A 20530-nucleotide genomic window follows, 5' to 3' on the forward strand; every position below is an offset into this window, starting at 1 on the left:
GTTTGTGAACATGACTCCCACTCACCTGAGGAAGGAGCAGCGCTCTGAAAGCTTGTGCTACCAAATAAACCTGTTGGACTTTAACCTGGCGTTGTGAGACTTCTTACTGTGCTCACCCCAGTCCACCGCTGGCATCTCCACATCACTGCTCTTGTACCCACAGCATTTATATGGCTGGGTCCCAGTTCAGTTTCTGGTTAATGGTAACCCCCCAGGATGTTGATAGTAATGCCCTTGAATGTCAAGGGGCGATGGTTAGATCCTCTCTTGCTGGAGATGGTCATTGCCCGGCGTTTGTGTGGCGTGAATGTTATTTGCCACTTGTCAGCCCAAGCCTGGATATTGTCCAGCTCTTGTTGCATTTGGGCATAGACTGCTTCAGTATCTGAGGAGTTGTGTATGGTGCTGAACATTGTGCAATCTCAGCGACCATCCCCACTTCTGACAGAGGGAAGGTCATTGATGAAGCAGCTGAAGATTTGTCAGGCCGAGGAACCTCATGGAGAGTATTCCATCACTTGTAGATGGTGCACAGGCTTTGGGGAGTCAGGAGGTGAGTTACTCTCCGCAGTATTCCCAGCCTCCGACCTGCTCTGGTAGCCAACTCCGTAAACAAATAAGTAAAACTTCTAATCAACATTATGGAAACTAACAGATCATTTAAATGCTACATTTGCCTATAGTGAATTCACAACATTTACACGAGGTCTATATATCTTTGAAGGAATCTCTTCCTGGTGTCTGGATATGCAACAGCATGATGTGGAGATGCCGGCGTTGGACTGGGGTAAACACAGTAAGAAGTTTAACAACACCAGGTTATTCTTGTGTGGCTTTTGCTACCAAATAAACCTGTTGGACTTTAACCTGGTGTTGGTAAACTTCTTACTATGCAACAGCAAACAGGCCATTCAGTGGGTGCTGGTGTCTTCGATTGTCCAGACAGACATACAAACAAGTAGGCCATTCAGCCCCTTGATAAGGTCATGGCTGATCACTTGTGGTCCTGACTCCCATTTTCTGTATAACCTTTGACTCCCCACCTCTCCCCGAGTGAACCTGCCCCAACTCAGCCTTGAGTGCACTGAATGGACGCAGCCTCCACTGCTCTGTGGGGAAGAGTTCCACAGACGCACCAGCCACCCCCACCCCACCCGAAACAAAATGGTTCCCCGTATTAAAAATGGGAGATGTCCAATGGGTAAATGGTGAGCCCCAAGTTCTGAATTCCCCCGCCAGCCCCCTCACCTATTCTCAGCACAGATCGATCAGCCCGTCTCTCCCCCTCCCCATTCTCGGTTTACTCCATCACCCCTTCAGTCTATCCGTATGGTTTGCTTCTGCCATCTCGCTGGAATGTGTGCAAACATTGAGGAATGTGAACAAGAGGCTTCTTCTGCATTCCATACTGGATTTCTTGGCAACTGCCACATACTGACGGCCCCCGGAACGCACTCTTTTCTCCCCTCCACACCCACTCTGAAAACTGGACTACCTCTCAGCCTTCCTTGGATTCCACAAGAGGGGATCCAGGCTGCTGCCCCGGTTGCTGTATTAACACCCCCTGACACTTTTCCCCCAAAAGCAGAGCAAAGAACAGGAACAGGCCCTTCAGCCCATCAATCCTGCGCCTCTACACGGTCGTTATCCTTCTATTCCCTGTCTATTCATGTATCTGTTAAGATGCACATCCTGCCCACACGCTTCGGGTTTTAGCATGTAAACCTTGGCTGTGCGCTCTCTCCCTCTCTCCACGTGCTTGTGTATCTGTTGTTTAAGGAATATGGAGACCAATAAACTGGACACAATACTTGCAAGTTTACAGTCCCGTAGACATTGAGCATAACTGCTTTTCAAACCCAACCATCCAGGAATGAAACCTGGTCAATGCTTTGTGTTGTGTGGCTGACAATTGGTGTGTGTGTGATCTGAGAACCCTTTTCTGCTCTACCTCCGTCCGAGGGAACTCACGTTGCCCAAGTCAGGAGAGATGTTACATTTAGCTTTCCCCGACTTAACTGGGCCACACCTCACATTTACCGGTGTTGAAACCAAAGCCCAGACGGCTGGTTCCGGTGGATATACTGAGATCCCCCGGCATGCTTTCCCCCAAATCAGTCATAGAACACAGGAACAGGCCCTTCGGCCCATCAAGCTTGCGCCGACACACGACTTTTCTAACCTAAAGACGTTTTGCCTCTATGCGGTCCATATCCCTCTATTCGCTGCTTATCCATGTATCTATCAAGATGCCTCTTAAGCAGTGCTATGTATCTGCTTCTACCACCTCAGCGCATTCCTGGCACTTAGCCCACTCTGTGTAAAAAAATTGCCATTCTTTTTGCCAAAGCAAATAACTAAATCAAACAAATTAAAAGGGAACCACAACTCTGTTAACTTTAGGATAGTAATGGACAAGGATGAGTGCTGTCCTACGGGCAGGGTGCTAAATTGGGGGAAGGCTGACTATAGCCGGATTAGGCAGGAATTGGTGGATGTTGATTGGGAGAGGATGTTCGAGGGCAAGTCCGCGTCTGGCATGTGGGAGTCTTTTAAGGAACTATTGATAAGGCTGCAGGATAGGCATGTGCCTGTAAAAAGGAAAGATAGGAAAGGTAGGATTCGAGAGCCGTGGATAACCAGGGAAATTGAGGATCTGATTAAAATGAAAAGGGAGGCGTACGTTAAGTCCAGGCAACTGAAAACAGATGGAGCTCTGGAGGAATACAGAGAGAGTAGGAAAGAGCTCAAACGGGGAGTTAGAAGGGCAAAAAGAGGTCACGATATGTTCTTGGCAGGCAGGATTAAGGAGAATCCTAAGGCATTCTATTCATACGTTAGGAACAAAAGAGTTGTCAGAGAGAAAATCGGACCTCTCAGGGACAAAGGAGGGGAATTATGCTTAGAACCCAAGGGAATAGGGGAGATCCTAAATGAATACTTTGCATCGGTATTCACGAAGGAGAGGGGCGTGTTAACCGGGAGTGTCTCGGAGGGAGGTGTTGACCCGTTAGAGAAAATCTCCATTACAAGAGAGGAAGTGTTAGGTTTTTTAGGGAATATTAAAACTGACAAAGCTCCAGGGCCTGATGGCATCTATCCTCGACTGCTCAGGGAGACGAGAGGTGAAATTGCTGGGCCTCTGACGGAAATCTTTGTCGCTTCTTTGGACACGGGTGAGGTCCCTGAGGATTGGAGGATAGCGAATGTGGTCCCGTTGTTTAAGAAGGGTAGCAGGGATAACCCGGGAAATTATAGGCCGGTGAGCTTGACGTCCGTGGTAGGGAAGTTGTTGGAGAGGATTCTTAGAGACAGGATGTATGTGCATTTAGAACGGAACAATCTCATTAGTGACAGACAGCATGGTTTTGTAAGAGGGAGGTCATGCCTTACAAATTTGGTGGAGTTTTTTGAGGAAGTGACAAAAACGGTTGATGAAGGAAGGGCCGTGGATGTCGTCTATATGGATTTCAGTAAGGCATTTGACAAAGTCCCACATGGCAGGTTGGTTAAGAAGGTTAAGGCTCATGGGATACAAGGAGAAGTGGCTAGATGGGTGGAGAACTGGCTTGGCCATAGGAGACAGAGGGTAGTGGTCGAAGGGTCTTTTTCCGGCTGGAGGTCTGTGACCAGTGGTGTTCCGCAGGGCTCTGTACTGGGACCTCTGTTTTTTGTGATATATATAAATGATTTGGAAGAAGGTGTAACTGGTGTAATCAGCAAGTTTGCGGATGACACAAAGATGGCTGGAATTGCGGATAGTGAAGAGCATTGTCGGGCAATACAGCAGGATATAGATAGGCTGGAAAATTGGGCGGAGAGGTGGCAGATGGAGTTTAATCCGGATAAATGCGAAGTGATGCATTTTGGAAGAAATAATGTAGGGAGGAGTTATACAATAAATGGCAGAGTCATCAGGAGTATAGAAACACAGAGGGACCTAGGTGTGCAAGTCCACAAATCCTTGAAGGTGGCAACACAGGTGGAGAAGGCGGCATATGGTATGCTTGCCTTTATAGGACGGGGTATAGAGTATAAAAGCTGGAGTCTGATGATGCAGCTGTATAGAACGCTGGTTAGGCCACATTTGGAGTACTGCGTCCAGTTCTGGTCGCCGCACTACCAGAAGGACATGGAGGCATTGGAGAGAGTGCAGAGAAGGTTTACCAGGATGTTGCCTGGTATGGAGGGTCTTAGCTATGAGGAGAGATTGGGTAGACTGGGGTTGTTCTCCTTGGAAAGACGGAGAATGAGGGGAGATCTAATAGAGGTATACAAGATTATGAAGGGTATCGATAGGGTGAACAGTGGGAAGCTTTTTCCCAGGTCGGAGGTGACGATCACGAGGGGTCACGGGCTCAAGCTGAGAGGGGCGAAGTATAACTCAGACATCAGAGGGATGGTTTTTACACAGAGGGTGGTGGGGGCCTGGAATGCGCTGCCAAGTAGGGTGGTGGAGGCAGGCACGCTGACATCGTTTAAGACTTACCTGGATAGTCACATGAGCAGCCTGGGAATGGAGGGATACAAACGATTGGTCTAGTTGGACCAAGGAGCGGCACAGGCTTGGAGGGCCGAAGGGCCTGTTTCCTGTGCTGTACTGTTCTTTGTTCTTTGAAAGAAAAAACGAAGCAGAAAGGAAACTTAAAACATCAAACCAACTTGTGGTTAAAGACATTGATAAAGCACCCCAGCCCCTGCGGTGCCCAACGAGCATGGAAGGTCTCGACAGTGCCCTCAGACACCGCACGCTCTTCTCCAGAGACACCCGGCTGTGAACGTAGCTGTGGTAGAGGGACGGACAGTCGGGCTCGATGACCCCCTCGGTTGCCTGTTGCCGGAATCTGTTAATAGCTCGTTTGGCTGGGCCCAGGTTCTTTCTTTATGTTGCCTTTCAGCCTCCGATGTTCAAGCGAAAACAAGTTTGTCCAGTCTCTCCTCGTAGCCAAGATCCTCCAAACCAGGCAACATCCTGGTAAACCTTTTCTGTATTCTCTCCAAAGTCTCCACATCCTTCTGGTAGTGTGGCGACCAGAATTGTACAAAACATTCCAAACGTGGCCTAACTAAAGTTCTAAACAGCTGCAATATGACTTGCCAATTTTTATACTCTATACTCCGACCGATGAAGGCAAGCATGCTGTACGCCTTCTTCACCACCTTACCCCTAATGACCTGGTCAACATTCCTCCTGCAAGTCAACTGCACAGCAATGGATTATCTACTCGGTGTCACAGTGCCCTGCATGTAGGCTTGCTGGCTGCAAACTGGAGGCCCTCTTTCATGCAATCCTTGCAGTGCAGGAGGAGGCCATTCGGCCCATCGAGTCTGCACCAACCACAATCCCACCCAGGCCCTATTCCCATAACCCCACATAATTACCCTGCTAATCCCCCCAATACAAGGGTCAATTTAGCATGACCAATCCACCTAACCCGCACATCTTTGGACTTCCTGCAGTACAGGTGGTGAATGTTCCCCCACCTGGCTTTATATATCCTGAAAAGTTTTCCATTTTAGTCACCATCTTGTGCAGTGCACCCACTGACCGACCTGGCTGGGAATCCTGCTCCTTTCTGTTGAAAGTTGCGTGGGCCCATGTACACGTTTCCCCCCCACATCACCCACTCTGCCACTGGCAGCCACGCCTCCAGCTAGCGAGGTCTCAAGTACTCCGTTGGCCCCCTCCCCACCTGTCTCTCCTACTTTCCAGATGACCCCCCCTTATGGTGGCGCGCTAAGAAAGGTGACCGAGTCCCTTAAGTGATTCTGTCGGACCTGTGCCCTACAACGCTACTCCTCTGATCGTCTCGCGATGTTCCGGCGGGCAGTGGGGGGGGGGGGGGGGAAACAGTGGGGCAGGAACAGCAGACTCAAACACTTCTTCAAGTCTGCGTTTATTCAGAAATAAACATTAGTAACAATCCCTAAACCCATTAAACATGTCTCTTTTAAAAACTTAACACAGGGCAGCTTCGACCAAGTCAACATCCTTTATACAATACATACAATACAGCCAATGACCTCAAACGTACGTGGAGTAGACAAAAGAAAAAAGTGAAGAAAGTGATTCACGGGATCTAACACCCCCTCCCCTCCCCTGCGTCACACTCCTGGCCAGGCGATGAATAATGTTACACTCCTTCAATGACAGGATGGGGTCTGGTTTCTGAAGTGAATGATAAAGGATTTCTTCAAGAATTACTTGCCATCATCAAATGCACACGCCGAGGTTTATCATTTATACAGAACGCGGCGGGCGACTGAGAGGCTGCAACAGGGCAGCTCAGGAAATACTCACACTCCAGAAAACAAAATAGGCCTCGACAACAACTCCCACCCACCTCACTCCCCACCCCTCCTGCAAGCAGTTACGTCACTTGGGCAATGTTGCATTGGTACCAACAGGTTATAGAAAAGTGGCACCTTGAGGGCCACACCATAAAATGTGGTGAAGCCGTTAACTCTGCAACATTAAGTGCCCACCGTTGCCCCATCCACCTCTCCCTCCACCCTACAGAGACAGCCAGAGGGGGTGAGCACCAATCTTGGCGATGGATAGTTCAATGGGGGCCTACAGCCAGAACATATCCCAGATTATACCTTCCTGGAGGGAGGAATGACACGTTAGCTTGTCAGAATTCGTCAAGAATGCTTCCTTTGCGCCGTCACACTCCAGCGAGATCGGGGGGCAGGAGAAACGACCACACACACACACACACACGCTAACTCGGGACAGGGAGAAGACAAGACACCAGCCTGGAGGCCAACTCGAAACAACTCGTGACTGTGGGCCAGAGAGACAGACACAACCTCGGTTTGGAAATGAATAGGTAATACCCCGGCTGACATACACACACACGCACGCAAACACACACACACACGCACGCAAACACACACGCAAACACACACACACACACGCAAACACACACGCAAACACACACACACACGCAAACACACACACACACGCAAACACACACACACACGCAAACACACACACACACGCAAACACACACACACACGCAAACACACACACACACGCAAACACACACACACGCAAACACACACACACGCAAACACACACACACACGCAAACACACACACACAAACACACACACACACGCAAACACACACACACACGCAAACACACACACACGCAAACACACACACACGCAAACACACACACACACGCAAACACACACACACACGCAAACACACACACACACGCAAACACACACACACACGCAAACACACACACACACGCAAACACACACACACACGCAAACACACACACACACGCAAACACACACACACACGCAAACACACACACACACGCAAACACACACACACACGCAAACACACACACACACGCAAACACACACACGCAAACACACACACGCAAACACACACACATGCAAACACACACACATGCAAACACACACACACGCAAACACACACACACGCAAACACACACACACGCAAACACACACACACGCAAACACACACACACGCAAACACACACACGCAAACACACACACACGCAAACACACACACACATGCAATTTTCTTTTGACAAAATGTTTTCTTAAGTATTTTTTTCACTGTAAGAAATCCATTGGCAGCAACTTCAGTTCATGACTCTGAATGGGACACAAGGTTTGGCGGGCGGTGGGGTGGGCCGCGGTGGGGGAGGGGAAGTATAAAGTTTTACGGGATGTGTGGGGAGGGGAGCGCTGCTGGTGGGTGGTGGGGGTCAGTTTCTTTTTGTTTAGAGTGGACACCATCTACAGCCTTGTGGCGCACGGGGTTCCAGTGGACGACGCACGGTGTGGAACGCGGGCAGTCGGAGGTGTTGCCAATTTTGCTTTTAGCGAATAGTCTTGACGGGGCTCTTGAAGTTGCTTGCAGCCTGGAGCTGGAGTTGATAAGCCATGGGGTGAATCTTGAAGCCGTACAGCCTGAGAGAGAGAGAGAGGGGGGGATGTCAGAGAGGTTGCAGGAACCAGTTTCACATCAGACAGCACTGCATCAGCATACAAACATAGAAGATGAGGCCATTTGGCCCCTCGAGCCGAGTCCGCCATTCATTCTGATCATGGCAGCCATTTGGCCCATCTGTCTACCCACTCTCCCAAACCCCCCCCCCTCCCCCAAGTTACCATTCCAAGTGTTTATCCCAATTCACAGAATACTACAGTGCAGAAGAGGCCATTCAGCCCATCGAGTCCGCACCGACACATTAGAAGCACCTGACCTCCCACCCAATCCCACTTGCCAGCACTTGGTCCACAGCCTTGAATGTTATGACGTTCCAAGTGCTCATCCAGGTACTTTTTACAGGATGTGAGGCATCCCGCCTCCACCACCCTCCCAGGCAGCGCATTCCAGACCCTCACCACCCTCTGGGTAAAAGGGTTTTCCTCAAATCCCCCCTAAATAGATTGTCCAGCATTCTTTATTTTGTGTCCTTCGGCAGCTGGGCAGTGGATCTCCTCTGCATCAGCTGGGAGTCCCTGCCAGATGAGCAGAATTAGCTTCAGCTTCTGACCAGCGCTCTGTGAAGGTTCAGCATAAACGGCCTTGTTGTTTAAATACAAAATCAACAAGTCCACACCAGAGGAGTCGGCCACTCGGTCCTTGGAGCCTGCTCTGCCACTCACCTCGAGGTCCCACTTCCTCACGCTATCCCATACCATTCAATGTCATTAACATTCTGAAATCTATCGATCTCTGTCTTCAACATAAGAAACCAGAAGCAGGAGGAGGCCATTCGGCCCTTCCAGCCTGCTCCACCGTTCATTCTGATCATGGCTGATCATCGAATTCAATATCCTGATCCCCCCCTTTCCCCCCATATCCCTCGATCCCTTCAGCCCCAAGAGCGAAATCTAATTTCTTCTTGAAATCACACAACGTTTTGGACTCAACTACTTTTTGTGGGAGTGAATTCCACACATTCACCACCCTCTGGGTGAAGAAATTTCTCCTCACCTCAGTTCTAAAAGGTTTACCCCTTATCCTCAAACTATAACCCCGAGTTCTAGTCTCCCCCACCATCGGGAACATTCTTTCTGAATCTACCCTGTCTAATCCTGTTAGAATTTTATAAGTTTCTATGAGATCCTCTCTCACTCTTCTAAACTCCAGTGAATATAATCCTAACCGACTCAAGAGACTGAGCTTCCACAGCGCTCTGGGGTAGAAAATTCCCAAGATTAACCAGCTTGAGTGAGGAAATTCCTCCTCGTCTGGGTCCCCACTGGCTGGCCCTTTATTCCGTGTGCTGTCTCCTTCGAGAATCACCAGCCATGGGAGGACGCGCCATTTCCCCTTCAATAGAACCTGCCTGACCAACATCTCTGGTTGTCTTTGAAAAGGCTCATGTATGTGCCCCCCCCCCCCCCCCCCTGCCCCCCCCTCGCACTCTGCGCCCCCCCCTCGCACTCTGCGCCCCCCCCTCGCACTCTGCGCCCCCCCCTCGCACTCTGCGCCCCCCCTCGCACTCTGCGCCCCCCCCTCGCACTCTGCGCCCCCCCTCGCACTCTGCGCCCCCCCCTCGCACTCTGCGCCCCCCCCTCGCACTCTGCGCCCCCCCCTCGCACTCTGCGCCCCCCCCTCGCACTCTGCGCCCCCCCCTCGCACTCTGCGCCCCCCCCTCGCACTCTGCGCCCCCCCTCGCACTCTGCGCCCCCCCCTCGCACTCTGCGCCCCCCCCCTCTCCACTCTGCGCCCCCCCTCGCACTCTGCCGCCCCCCCTCGCACTCTGCGCCCCCCCCTCGCACTCTGCGCCCCCCCTCGCACCTCTGCGCCCCCCCCTCGCACTCTGCGCCCCCCCCTCGCACTCTGCGCCCCCCCTCGCACTCCCCCCGCACTCTGCGCCCCCCCCTCGCACTCTGCGCCCCCCCCTCGCACTCTGCGCCCCCCCCTCGCACTTCTGCGCCCCCCCCTCGCACCTCTGCGCCCCCCCTCGCACTCTGCGCCCCCCCCTCGCACTCTGGCGCCCCCCCCTCGCACTCTGCGCCCCCCCCTCGCACTCTGCGCCCCCCCCTCGCACTCTGCGCCCCCCCTCGCACTCTGCGCCCCCCCTCGCACTCTGCGCCCCCCCCTCGCACTCTGCGCCCCCCCCTCGCACTCTGCGCCCCCCCCTCGCAACTCTGCGCCCCCCCTGCACTCTGCACCCCCCTCACACTCTGCACCCCCCCCCCTCACACTCTGCACCCCCCCCTCACACTCTGCCACCCCCCCTCACCACTCTGCACCCCCCCTCACACTCTGCACCCCCCCTCACACTCTGCACCCCCCCCTCACACTCTGCACCCCCCCCTCACACTCTGCACCCCCCCCTCACACTCTGCACCCCCCCCCTCACACTCTGCACCCCCCCCCTCACACTCTGCACCCCCCCCCTCACACTCTGCACCCCCCCCCTCACACTCTGCAACCCCCCCTCACACTCTGCACCCCCCCTCACACTCTGCACCCCCCCCACAGGAGTGGGGGTGTCCGCTGACGACTGCTCTGTATTCAGTCCCATTTCCTTCAGACCCCAGGATAACCTGTGCCAACATCGCACTGCAAGACCTGGACAGCGTTTTGCCCGACACTGTCAAGTGGCAACGAACATGCTCATCACACGAGTGGGGACAGGGTAATGGGAGTGTTGAAAAGTCTAATTTTGGCTAATTGCGCATGCACAGTAAACAAGTTTATAGTGAGTTACAGGTAAACACATGGAAATGCGCTGAGTGAGAACTGAGATCTGGTAGGACTGGTTATTAAATATTCCAGGAATCGAGGTGTGCAGGGAAGTGGAGGAAAAAGTGAAAGGGATGGGGAAGGGGGAATTGATAAGGATATTACAGCGCTGCAGAGAGGGGGAATCCTGGGGGAGTTGAGACAGAATATTTGGATAGCTGTAGAGTTTCACAGCTGTGGATGGAGGTGCATCAGCAAAGCTATAGGAAGTGGCAGAGTGAAGTTTCACTCTGTAATTATTTGTTCCAGGCATTTTCCGATCCACCCTAACTGGCTGCCTCTCCACCAATTATATAATCCAACTCGATCAGTTGCAAAGCATTCTCCTTCATAAAGGTCCAAACATCAAATGGTCAAAGTTAACTTAAACCATATCCAGCTGCAAATACAACCACAGGAAAGTTACAGCACAGGAGGCCATTCGGTCCATCTTGTCCATGTCCGTCCCAGGATACTCAGGTACCCTTTCTAATCTAGAGAGCCAGGATGGTGCTCTGGGGATCCGGGTTCGAATCCCACCGTGGCAGATGTTGAGTTTGTATAAAATCAGGAATTAAAAGTCTAATGATGCCCATGAAAGTCCAAAGGTGTGCCGGTTAGGCGGATTGGCCGTGCTAAATTGCCCCTAGGGTCAGGGGGATTAACAGGGTAAATATTGTGGGTTTACGGGAATAGGGCCTGGGTGGATTGTGGTCGGTGCAGACTCGATGGGCCGAATGGCCTCTTTCTGCACTGTAGGAATTCTATGATTCTACAAAAACTATTGCCGATTGTCGACAGAAACATCTAATTCACCAACATCCTTCAGAGAGGAAAATGTGCCATCCTTACCAGGTTGGTGGCTCCAGACTCTACTCCAGAGCCACAGCAATGTGGGTGACTCTTAACTGTCCCTCCGAAATGGCCAAGCGAGAGACAGTTCAAGGGGCAACATGAGACGGGTAATAAATATGGTCCTTGCCAATGTGGGATACCCACATTAACGAATGAATGATATCCGCCCTCGAGTCTGGTGCACGGCATTGCTCACAGCACTCCAGGTGTAATTGGACCAGAGGTGAAAGGTCTCTGGTCCCTCAAATATGGAGGGGAGAGGGGTGACCTGAAGGAGGTGTTTGAAACATTGAAAGCATTTCATGGGGTAACAAAGTGGGGGAGGGGGGGGGAAGAACCAGAACAAGGGGACATGATCTTCAAACTTGTGGGGGGGGGGGAATAAAATCAGGAAGCACTCTGGCACATTAGTGGTAATGTCCTGAGCAACCAGGGGCCCAGGGCGAAGTCTCTGGGGGACATGGGTTCAAATCCCACTACAGAAGCTGGGGGAATTTAAATTCAATGAATAAAATCTGGGATTGAAAGCTAGTCTCAGTAACGGGGACCTGGAAACCATCGTCGACCGTCACAGAATAATCTAGCTCCCTCTGGGAAGGCTGTGGCCTACACGTGACTCCAGACTCTCTGCAGCGTGTGTGTTGTGTGTGTGTGTGGTGTGTGTGTGGGGTCACCTCTGAACCCCACTCTCTGGAAAATGGTCACAAGCTCTTCAGCTCAGCTTGTGGCAACCTCGGGGCAGGGAATAAATGTCAGTCCTGCCAGTGATGCCCACATCCCATGAGGGAATGAAATAAAATAGTCAAAGATGTGTAGGTTAGGGGGATTAGTGGGTAAATTAAGTGGGGTTACGGGGATGGGGCATGTAGGATCTCTGTCAGAGAGTTGGTTGCAGGACTCGATGGGCTGAAATGGCCTCCTTCTGCATTGGAATCTATCGTTCTATGAAACATAAAGCTGGGAGTTACCAAGAATGAGAAGACTTTTGTGAGGTAAGATTTCCCGTTTGGTAACTGAGGGTTAGGTCGGCAGGATTTGATGAACAGAGGGGGTCAGATAAAGGGCTGAAGGGTCTCCACTGTTCCTACGTCAATCAACAATCTGGTTCAGCATTGGGGACCAGGACACCTTCCAGTGTCGGGCGCCCAGGGTCCAGCACTCCCCACGGTCAGGTTATCGGCCTCACGGCCCCATTGTGGAGCCTCCTCAAGACTAACCTGCTGAACAGTGGCTCTCACTGCACCTTTGCGACAGTCTCCTGCTTCAGACCCCAGGGCTCACTGGCCTGAACTGTGGAAAAGCCACTTCGCCTGCGAGGCTTGGGGACAGAGAGAGGATGTTTTCAGCCCAGTAGTCTGGTCCGCTTAGCAGAAACAAAATAAAAAACGGGGAGGGGATAGGGTCATCCCACCAGAGCGCCCGTCCCACCCCTGAATCCCTCATTCTCCAATCGCACCGGCTTTTCCAAGAGGCAAAGTGGCTGCAGTCCCTTTCGATCAGGGTACACACCACATGTGCTGTGCCAGCTCTCTGCAGACTCGTAGCCCTGATACTTACAGCACATAAACAGCTCACTGGGGAGGAGTAGACAATGCCAGGGCTCAATACAATCCTCCCACCGAACCCTCCCTGTATTGATGCGATACTCCCTCCTCCCTCGCATGCTTGGCTGCATTCCCATTGAAAGGGTACTTGGATGATTCACCACAGTGTGTTCCACATTCCACCTACTTCAGGAGCCCCAGCCCTTACAGCCAGTGGGATTATCCCAACTTTCGCTGCAGCCCATCTCCCCCCTCCACCGCCGCCCCCCCCACACCCAGATTGACACTCAGTCACCCCCTTGGGGTAAAATGTTCGTGTGCGCGGACACAATGAGAATGCAATGGCGTTTGGGGCGGGGGAGTCATTGAAACAGAAACTAGAAGCAGGAGGAGGCCATTCAGCCCTTCGAGCCTGCTCCACCGTTCATTTTGATCATGGCTGATCATCAAATTCAATATCCTGATCCCCCCTCCCCTCCCCCCCCATATCCCTCGACCCCTTCAGCCCCAAGAGCGAAATCTAATTTCTTCCTGAAATCAGACAACGTTTTGGCCTCAACTACTTTCTGTGGGAGTGAATTCCACACATTCACCACCCTCTGGGTGAAGAAATTTCTCCTCACCTCAGTTCTAAAAGGTTTATCCCTTATCCTCAAACTATGACCCCTAGTTCTGGACTCCCCCACCATCCGGAACATTCTTCCTGAATCTACTCTGTCTAACCCTGTTAGAATTTTATAAATTTCTATGAGATCCCCTCTCACTCTTCTAAACTCCAGTGAATATAATCCTAACCAATTTAATCTCACTTCATATGACAGATCTGCCACCCCAGGAATCAGCCTGGTAAACCTTCGCTGCGCTCCCTCTATAGCAAGGACATCCTTCCTCAGATAAGGAGACCAAAACTGCACACAATACTCCAGGTGTGGCCTCACCAACACCCTGTACAATTACAGTAAAACATCCCTATCCCTATACTCAAATCCTCTCACTATGAAGGCTAACATACCTTCTTTACTCCCTGCTGTACCTGCGCGCTGACTCTCAGCGACTGATGCACGAGGACCCCAAGGTCTCGCTGAGTATCCACCTCTCTCAATTTACACCCATTCAAGTAATAATCTGTCTTCCTATTATTGCTACAAAGTGGATAACCTCACATTTATCCACATTACACTGACTGTTTGTGGAAATTGAAAACATTTTCTTTCAGCATTGCATCAAATGCAGACCCTTCTGTAATTGGCGGTTAATAGAGAATGTGGGGGATGGGGGAGAGGAGGGTGGGGGAGGGAGAGAGGGAGAGAGAGAGGGAGGGAGAGAGGGGGAGGGAGAGAGAGAGAGAGGGGGAGGGAGAGGGGGAGAGAGAGGGAGAGAGAGGGAGAGAGAGGGAGAGAGAGGGAGAGAGAGGGAGAGAGAGGGAGAGAGAGGGAGAGAGAGGGAGAGAGAGAGAGGGAGAGAGAGAGGGAGAGAGAGAGGGAGAGAGAGAGAGGGGAGGGGGAGGGGGAGGGGGAGGGGGAGGGGGAGGGGGAGGGGGAGGGGGAGGGGGAGAGGGAGAGAGAGAGGGAGAGAGAGAGGGAGAGAGAGAGGGAGAGAGAGAGGGAGAGAGAGAGAGAGAGAGAGGGGAGAGAGAGAGGGAGAGAGAGGGAGAGAAAAAAATGGAAGTCATCCCACTCTGCCGAGTTTCCAAGTGAGTGCCCCACAGTCACACACCTGTTACTGTGCGCAAGGCAGCCCCCCCCGCCCCCCCCCCCCTCAAAACACACCCTCCTCTTACCTGGGAACAAACTGGTTAGCTGGCCTCTTGGGTCTGTATTCTGGGTGCACCATAAACAGCATGTGGGGGAAGCCTGTGCCAAAGTAAGCTCCATCTGTGTGGTGATGCCGTGAAGACTTGGGTGTGTACACGTCCATGCACTTGGGGCAATACAGCTTTACCATGGCCTCTCCGGGAATATCAGACAGACCTGGTGGAGGGGGGAGAGAGGGGAAGAGGTAAAACCCCAGCTCCGTGACTGAGTTCAACAATTTCAGATCACAGTCTCTGCTCCATTTCTTTGCCAGTTTCACCCATTTTGCTTCCAGACAGCAGCTTTACCTGTCCCAGCCACTTCTGGATTTTCATGCCGCACTGACCACTCCGGTTGCCCCTGGAGGGGTCACCCCTTTTCGGAGGGCTCTGAAATTCCACCCCATCGCAGGCCTTCCCTCGCTGCAGCTGCCCCTTCCTCACTTAAAGCCCATCACCCCCTCCGCAGTTCCATCCGACCATAAAGCGCAGGAGCCATTCGGCCCATCGAGCCTGTCCCTCCAGTCAATGAGATTGTGACTGATCTGATGCAACAATCCTCAACTCCCACTTTCCCGCCTCATCTCCATCACCCTCGATTCGCTCACTGATTACCTCAGCTCACAATCACCATCACACACTACTCCACTTTCCACCCTCCCACCCACACAACCACCGCCAACATTTAGCTTTTAAGTACAGTTTAGGCAAAATCATCAAAAGGCATTGTTTATAGAATCCCTCCAGCACAGAAAGAGGCCAATTGGCCCATCGAGTCTGCACCGACCACAATCCCACCCAGGCCCTACCCCAAAATCCCTACATATTTACCCACTAATCCCTCTAACCTACCCATCTCAGGACACTAAGGGGCAATTTTAGCATAGCCAATCAACCTAACCCGCACATCTTTGGACTGTGGGAGGAAACCGGAGCACCCGGAGGAAACCCACGTAAACACAAGGAGAATGTGCAAACTTCACACAGACAGTGACCCAAGCCGGGAATCAAACCCAGGTCTCTGGAGCTGTGAAGCAGCAGTGCTAACCACTGTGCTACCGTGCCGCCCCGTTAGATGAGCTTTCTTCCAAAGATTTTTGGGCGGCACAGTGGTTAGCACTGCTGCCTCACAGCTCCAGGGACCCGGGTTCAATTCCAGCCTCGGGTCACTGTCTGTGCGGAGTTTGAATGTTCTCCCAGTGTCTGCGTGGGTTTCCTCCGGGTGCTCCGGTTTCCTCCCACACTCCAAAGATATGCAGATTAGGTTGATTGGCCATGCTAAATTGTCCTTTACTATCAGGGGGATTAGCAGGGTAAATATGAGAGGTTACGGGAATAGGGCCTGGGTGGGATTGCGGTCTCAATGGGCCGAATGGCCTCCTTCTGCACTGCAAGGATTCTATGATTTCGATATTGCCAAGAGAACATTTTGTACATGCAAGCAGGAAGTGAAGCTGAGGTGCCGGGCATGCCAAATAACTGCGCTAGTTCTCAGGGAGAGAGTGGGGACGGGGGGCGAGCGGGGCCGATGCAGGGCAGAGAGGGACAAGACGATGTTCTGGGGAAGCAGTCTCCGAATTCTTGACATGTTAACCGGTGAAGAAAGTTGTCAAGTGTGACTCAACCGATTGCTATGTCAGGTGATGAGTTCCATGCCTGGGGCCACCGTGCCTGGGCGTTGTTACCGTGACAGTGAACAGTACAGAGGAACTGAACCGAGGCACAGAGAAATGCAAAGCAGCGGGACTGCACACACCGCTTGTGCAAAGTGCACGCAGATAGACTGGCTCCTACCTCAGTGGTTAGCTGGTCTCAGTCAGGCCGTCGGCTCCACATGTAAACTATTTATAAAAAAATAGGGGACGGGGGTGCAGAAGGCTGGTAGCCAGGAACTCCCGGGGGGGGGGGGGGGGGGGAGGTTGCTGGGGGATGTGGGGGTAAGGGGGAAAGGAGAAGATCTGGGCAGATCTGGACACCAGGTTCTTCAAGTAGAACTTGCGTTAAATGCTTTTCAGAGGAAGGCCTGAATTTATATAGCGCCTTTCATGTGCTCAGGGTGAACTCAAGCATTTGAGTACTTTTTGAAATCATAGAATCGCTGCAGCGCAGGAGGCTATTCGACCCATCGAGTCTGCACTAACTCTCTGACAAAGCATCTTACCCAGTCCTATCCTCATAATCCCATGTACTTACCTTGGCCAATCCACCTAACCTACACAAAGGGGCAATTTAGCACGGCCAATCCACCCTATCCTGCACATCTTTGGACGTGGGAGGAAACCGGAGCACCCGGAAGAAACCCACTCAGACACGGGGAGAACGTGCAAACTCCACACAGACAGTGATCCAAGTCGGGAATTGGGTCCGTGGGAGGCAGCGCCGCCGCGGGAGGCAGCGCCGCCGCGGGAGGCAGCACTGCCGCAGGAGGCAGCACTGCCGCGGGAGGCAGCACTGCCGCAGGAGGCAGCACTGCCGCGGGAGGCAGCACTGCCGCGGGAGGCAGCACTGCCGCGGGAGGCAGCACTGCCGCAGGAGGCAGCACTGCCGCAGGAGGCAGCACTGCCGCAGGAGGCAGCACTGCCGCAGGAGGCAGCACTGCCGCGGGAGGCAGCACTGCCGCGGGAGGCAGCACTGCCGCGGGAGGCAGCACTGCCGCGGGAGGCAGCACTGCCGCGGGAGGCAGCACTGCCGCGGGAGGCAGCACTGCCGCGGGAGGCAGCACTGCCGCGGGAGGCAGCACTGCCGCGGGAGGCAGCACTGCCGCGGGAGGCAGCACTGCCGCGGGAGGCAGCACTGCCGCGGGAGGCAGCACTGCCGCGGGAGGCAGCACTGCCGCGGGAGGCAGCACTGCCGCGGGAGGCAGCACCGCCGCGGGAGGCAGCACCGCCGCGGGAGGCAGCACCGCCGCGGGAGGCAGCACCGCCGCGGGAGGCAGCACCGCCGCGGGAGGCAGCACCGCCGCGGGAGGCAGCACCGCCGCGGGAGGCAGCACCGCCGCGGGAGGCAGCACCGCCGCGGGAGGCAGCACTGCCGCGGGAGGCAGCACTGCCGTGGGAGGCAGCACTGCCGCGGGAGGCAGCACTGCCGCGGGAGGCAGCACCGCCGCGGGAGGCAGCACCGCCGCGGGAGGCAGCACCGCCGCGGGAGGCAGCACTGCCGTGGGAGGCAGCACTGCCGCGGGAGGCAGCACTGCCGCGGGAGGCAGCACCGCCGCGGGAGGCAGCACCGCCGCGGGAGGCAGCACTGCCGCGGGAGGCAGCACTGCCGCGGGAGGCAGCACTGCCGCGGGAGGCAGCACTGCCGCAGGAGGCAGCACTGACGCAGGAGGCAGCACTGACGCAGGAGGCAGCACTGCCGCAGGAGGCAGCACTGCCGCAGGAGGCAGCACTGCCGCAGGAGGCAGCACTGCCGCGGGAGGCAGCACTGCCGCGGGAGGCAGCACTGCCGCGGGAGGCAGCACTGCCGCGGGAGGCAGCACTGCCGCGGGAGGCAGCACTGCCGCAGGAGGCAGCACTGCCGCAGGAGGCAGCACTGCCGCGGGAGGCAGCACTGCCGCGGGAGGCAGCACTGCCGCGGGAGGCAGCACCGCCGCGGGAGGCAGCACCGCCGCGGGAGGCAGCACCGCCGCGGGAGGCAGCACCGCCGCGGGAGGCAGCACCGCCGCGGGAGGCAGCACCGCCGCGGGAGGCAGCACCGCCGCAGGAGGCAGCACTGCCGCGGGAGGCAGCACCGCCGCGGGAGGCAGCACCGCCGCGGGAGGCAGCACTGCCGCGGGAGGCAGCACTGCCGTGGGAGGCAGCACTGCCGCGGGAGGCAGCACTGCCGCAGGAGGCAGCACTGCCGCAGGAGGCAGCACTGCTAACCACTGTACCACCGGGGAACATCGTCTGCGAAGAATGTTGGAAAAGTGCCAGCCAATTTGCATACATAAACCTATATCAAATAGATAATTTGCATTTGTGATTTAACAATATTGACCAGAGCACACATTCTTCTTTCAACAAGACTCTCAGAATCTTTCACCCAAGATCAGGAGTCCTCGGATCAGCATCTCTTCCGATGGAAGGCACCTCCAGCAGTGTGGCACTCCCTCAGTGCTGCCCTGGAGCGTCTGTCTTGTTACCCTGGGCTCAGCTTCTGGACTGGGACTAGAACCCGGAAGAGGGGTGGCGGATCCAGCCACAGACTGGGGAGCAAAGCTTCAGACGACACCCCCAGTGCAGCACTGAGGGAGTGCTGCATTGTCATCTTTCAGACGGATACCCTGTCTGCCGAGTGAGTGTGGCTGCTTTGCAATGAAGAGCTGCAGGTTCCAGCCCAGTACTCTGGGCAATGTTCACCGCCTCAGGAAGAGGCAGGCTGTGCAATCAGAATTCAATTTCAAAAAATCTGGAATTATGAATCTACTGATGACCGGGAAATCATTATTGGAAAAACCCATCTGGCTCTCTTTAGGGAAGGAAATCTGCCGTCCTTACCCGGTCTGGCCTACATGTGATTCCAGAGCCACAGCAATGTGGTCGACTCTCAACTGTCCTCCAGCAACTAGGAATGGGCAATAAATGCTGGCCCAGCGACACCCATGTCCCACGAATGAATAAAAACAGAAGATTCTCTGATCTGTTTGCGGGAGCGCTCTGCATGTAAACTCTTCTCCACGTTGGCACAGCAGCGACGCTATTGGCTGTAAAGGGGCGAGAATGGACGCGGTTCACAAACACCAGCTGGCTGTTGACTTACCAATAGGAAGCATGGGCTGGTTCTCACAGTACACTCGAGGGCAGTAGCCAAAGTCTCCCTGCTGGTACTTCTCCAGCTGAAAACAAGCACAGAAGAGGCATTAGGTGCAGCAAGAGGCGGGTCCCGATTCGCGGTTAAAAAGCTTGTCGAGACCAATGGGAAGGGGGCAATTCAAAATGGGGATCGATAAGATTGCTGTTGGGGTAAGGAAGGAACCGAGGTGGTCAGGGGTACAGATCAGCCACCATCTGATTAAAGAGCCGAAAAGACAAAGAGTCTCGTGTCTCAGTGCAAGTTGCCTTTTCAGTCCTGGGGAAGGCAGCCATCGATTCCATCTACACTTCCCGCTGCCTCAGAAAAGCAGCCAGTATAATGGAGGACCTCACGTACCTCAGACATTCTCTCTTCCACCTTCTTCCGTCGGGAAAAAGTTACAAAAGTCTGAACTGACTCAAGAACAGCTTCTTCCCTGCTGCCATCAGACTTTTGAGTGGACCTACCTCGTATTAAGTTGATCTTTCTCTATGCCCTAGCTCTGACTGTAACACTACATTCTGCACCCTCTCCTTTCCTTCTCTATGAATGGTATGCTTTGTCTGTATAGTGCGCAAGAAACAATAGTTTTCACTGTATCATTGTCACATGTATTATGTGACAATAATAAATCAAATCAAATCAGACGCACAAGTCACGGTTTGGACAAATATCTATGGTGCATCTGTTACCATGTCTGAGTGTTGTCCGAGATCACAGAATTGTATACCAACCTCAGCCAGCACATTGGTGAAAAATAGCCAAATTCAATTCAGTTTGAGAATTGGCGTGCTAAGAAAAGATTTCCCAAGAGGGTACCAGAACTGCGCTC

At 53.6% G+C, this 20530-nt stretch overlaps 1 protein-coding gene across 1 annotated transcript in view; it reads right to left on the reverse strand.

Moving 5' to 3' along the window:
* Positions 1-5880: 5880 nt before the first annotated feature.
* csnk2b (casein kinase 2, beta polypeptide) overlaps positions 5881-20530 on the reverse strand; it is a 296247-nt gene continuing 281597 nt past the window's right edge. Inside the window, exons 5-7 of the mRNA XM_078217235.1 lie at positions 19666-19741; positions 14914-15103; positions 5881-7958 (exon numbers count right to left, since the gene is read on the reverse strand). Coding sequence (XP_078073361.1) covers positions 7868-7958; positions 14914-15103; positions 19666-19741 — 357 coding nt within the window. The 3' untranslated portion in view covers positions 5881-7867. The remainder of the gene's footprint in view (positions 7959-14913; positions 15104-19665; positions 19742-20530) is intronic.

This window comes from Mustelus asterias, chromosome 8 (assembly GCF_964213995.1).
Source record: "Mustelus asterias chromosome 8, sMusAst1.hap1.1, whole genome shotgun sequence".
Taxonomy (NCBI): Eukaryota; Metazoa; Chordata; class Chondrichthyes; order Carcharhiniformes; family Triakidae; genus Mustelus; species Mustelus asterias.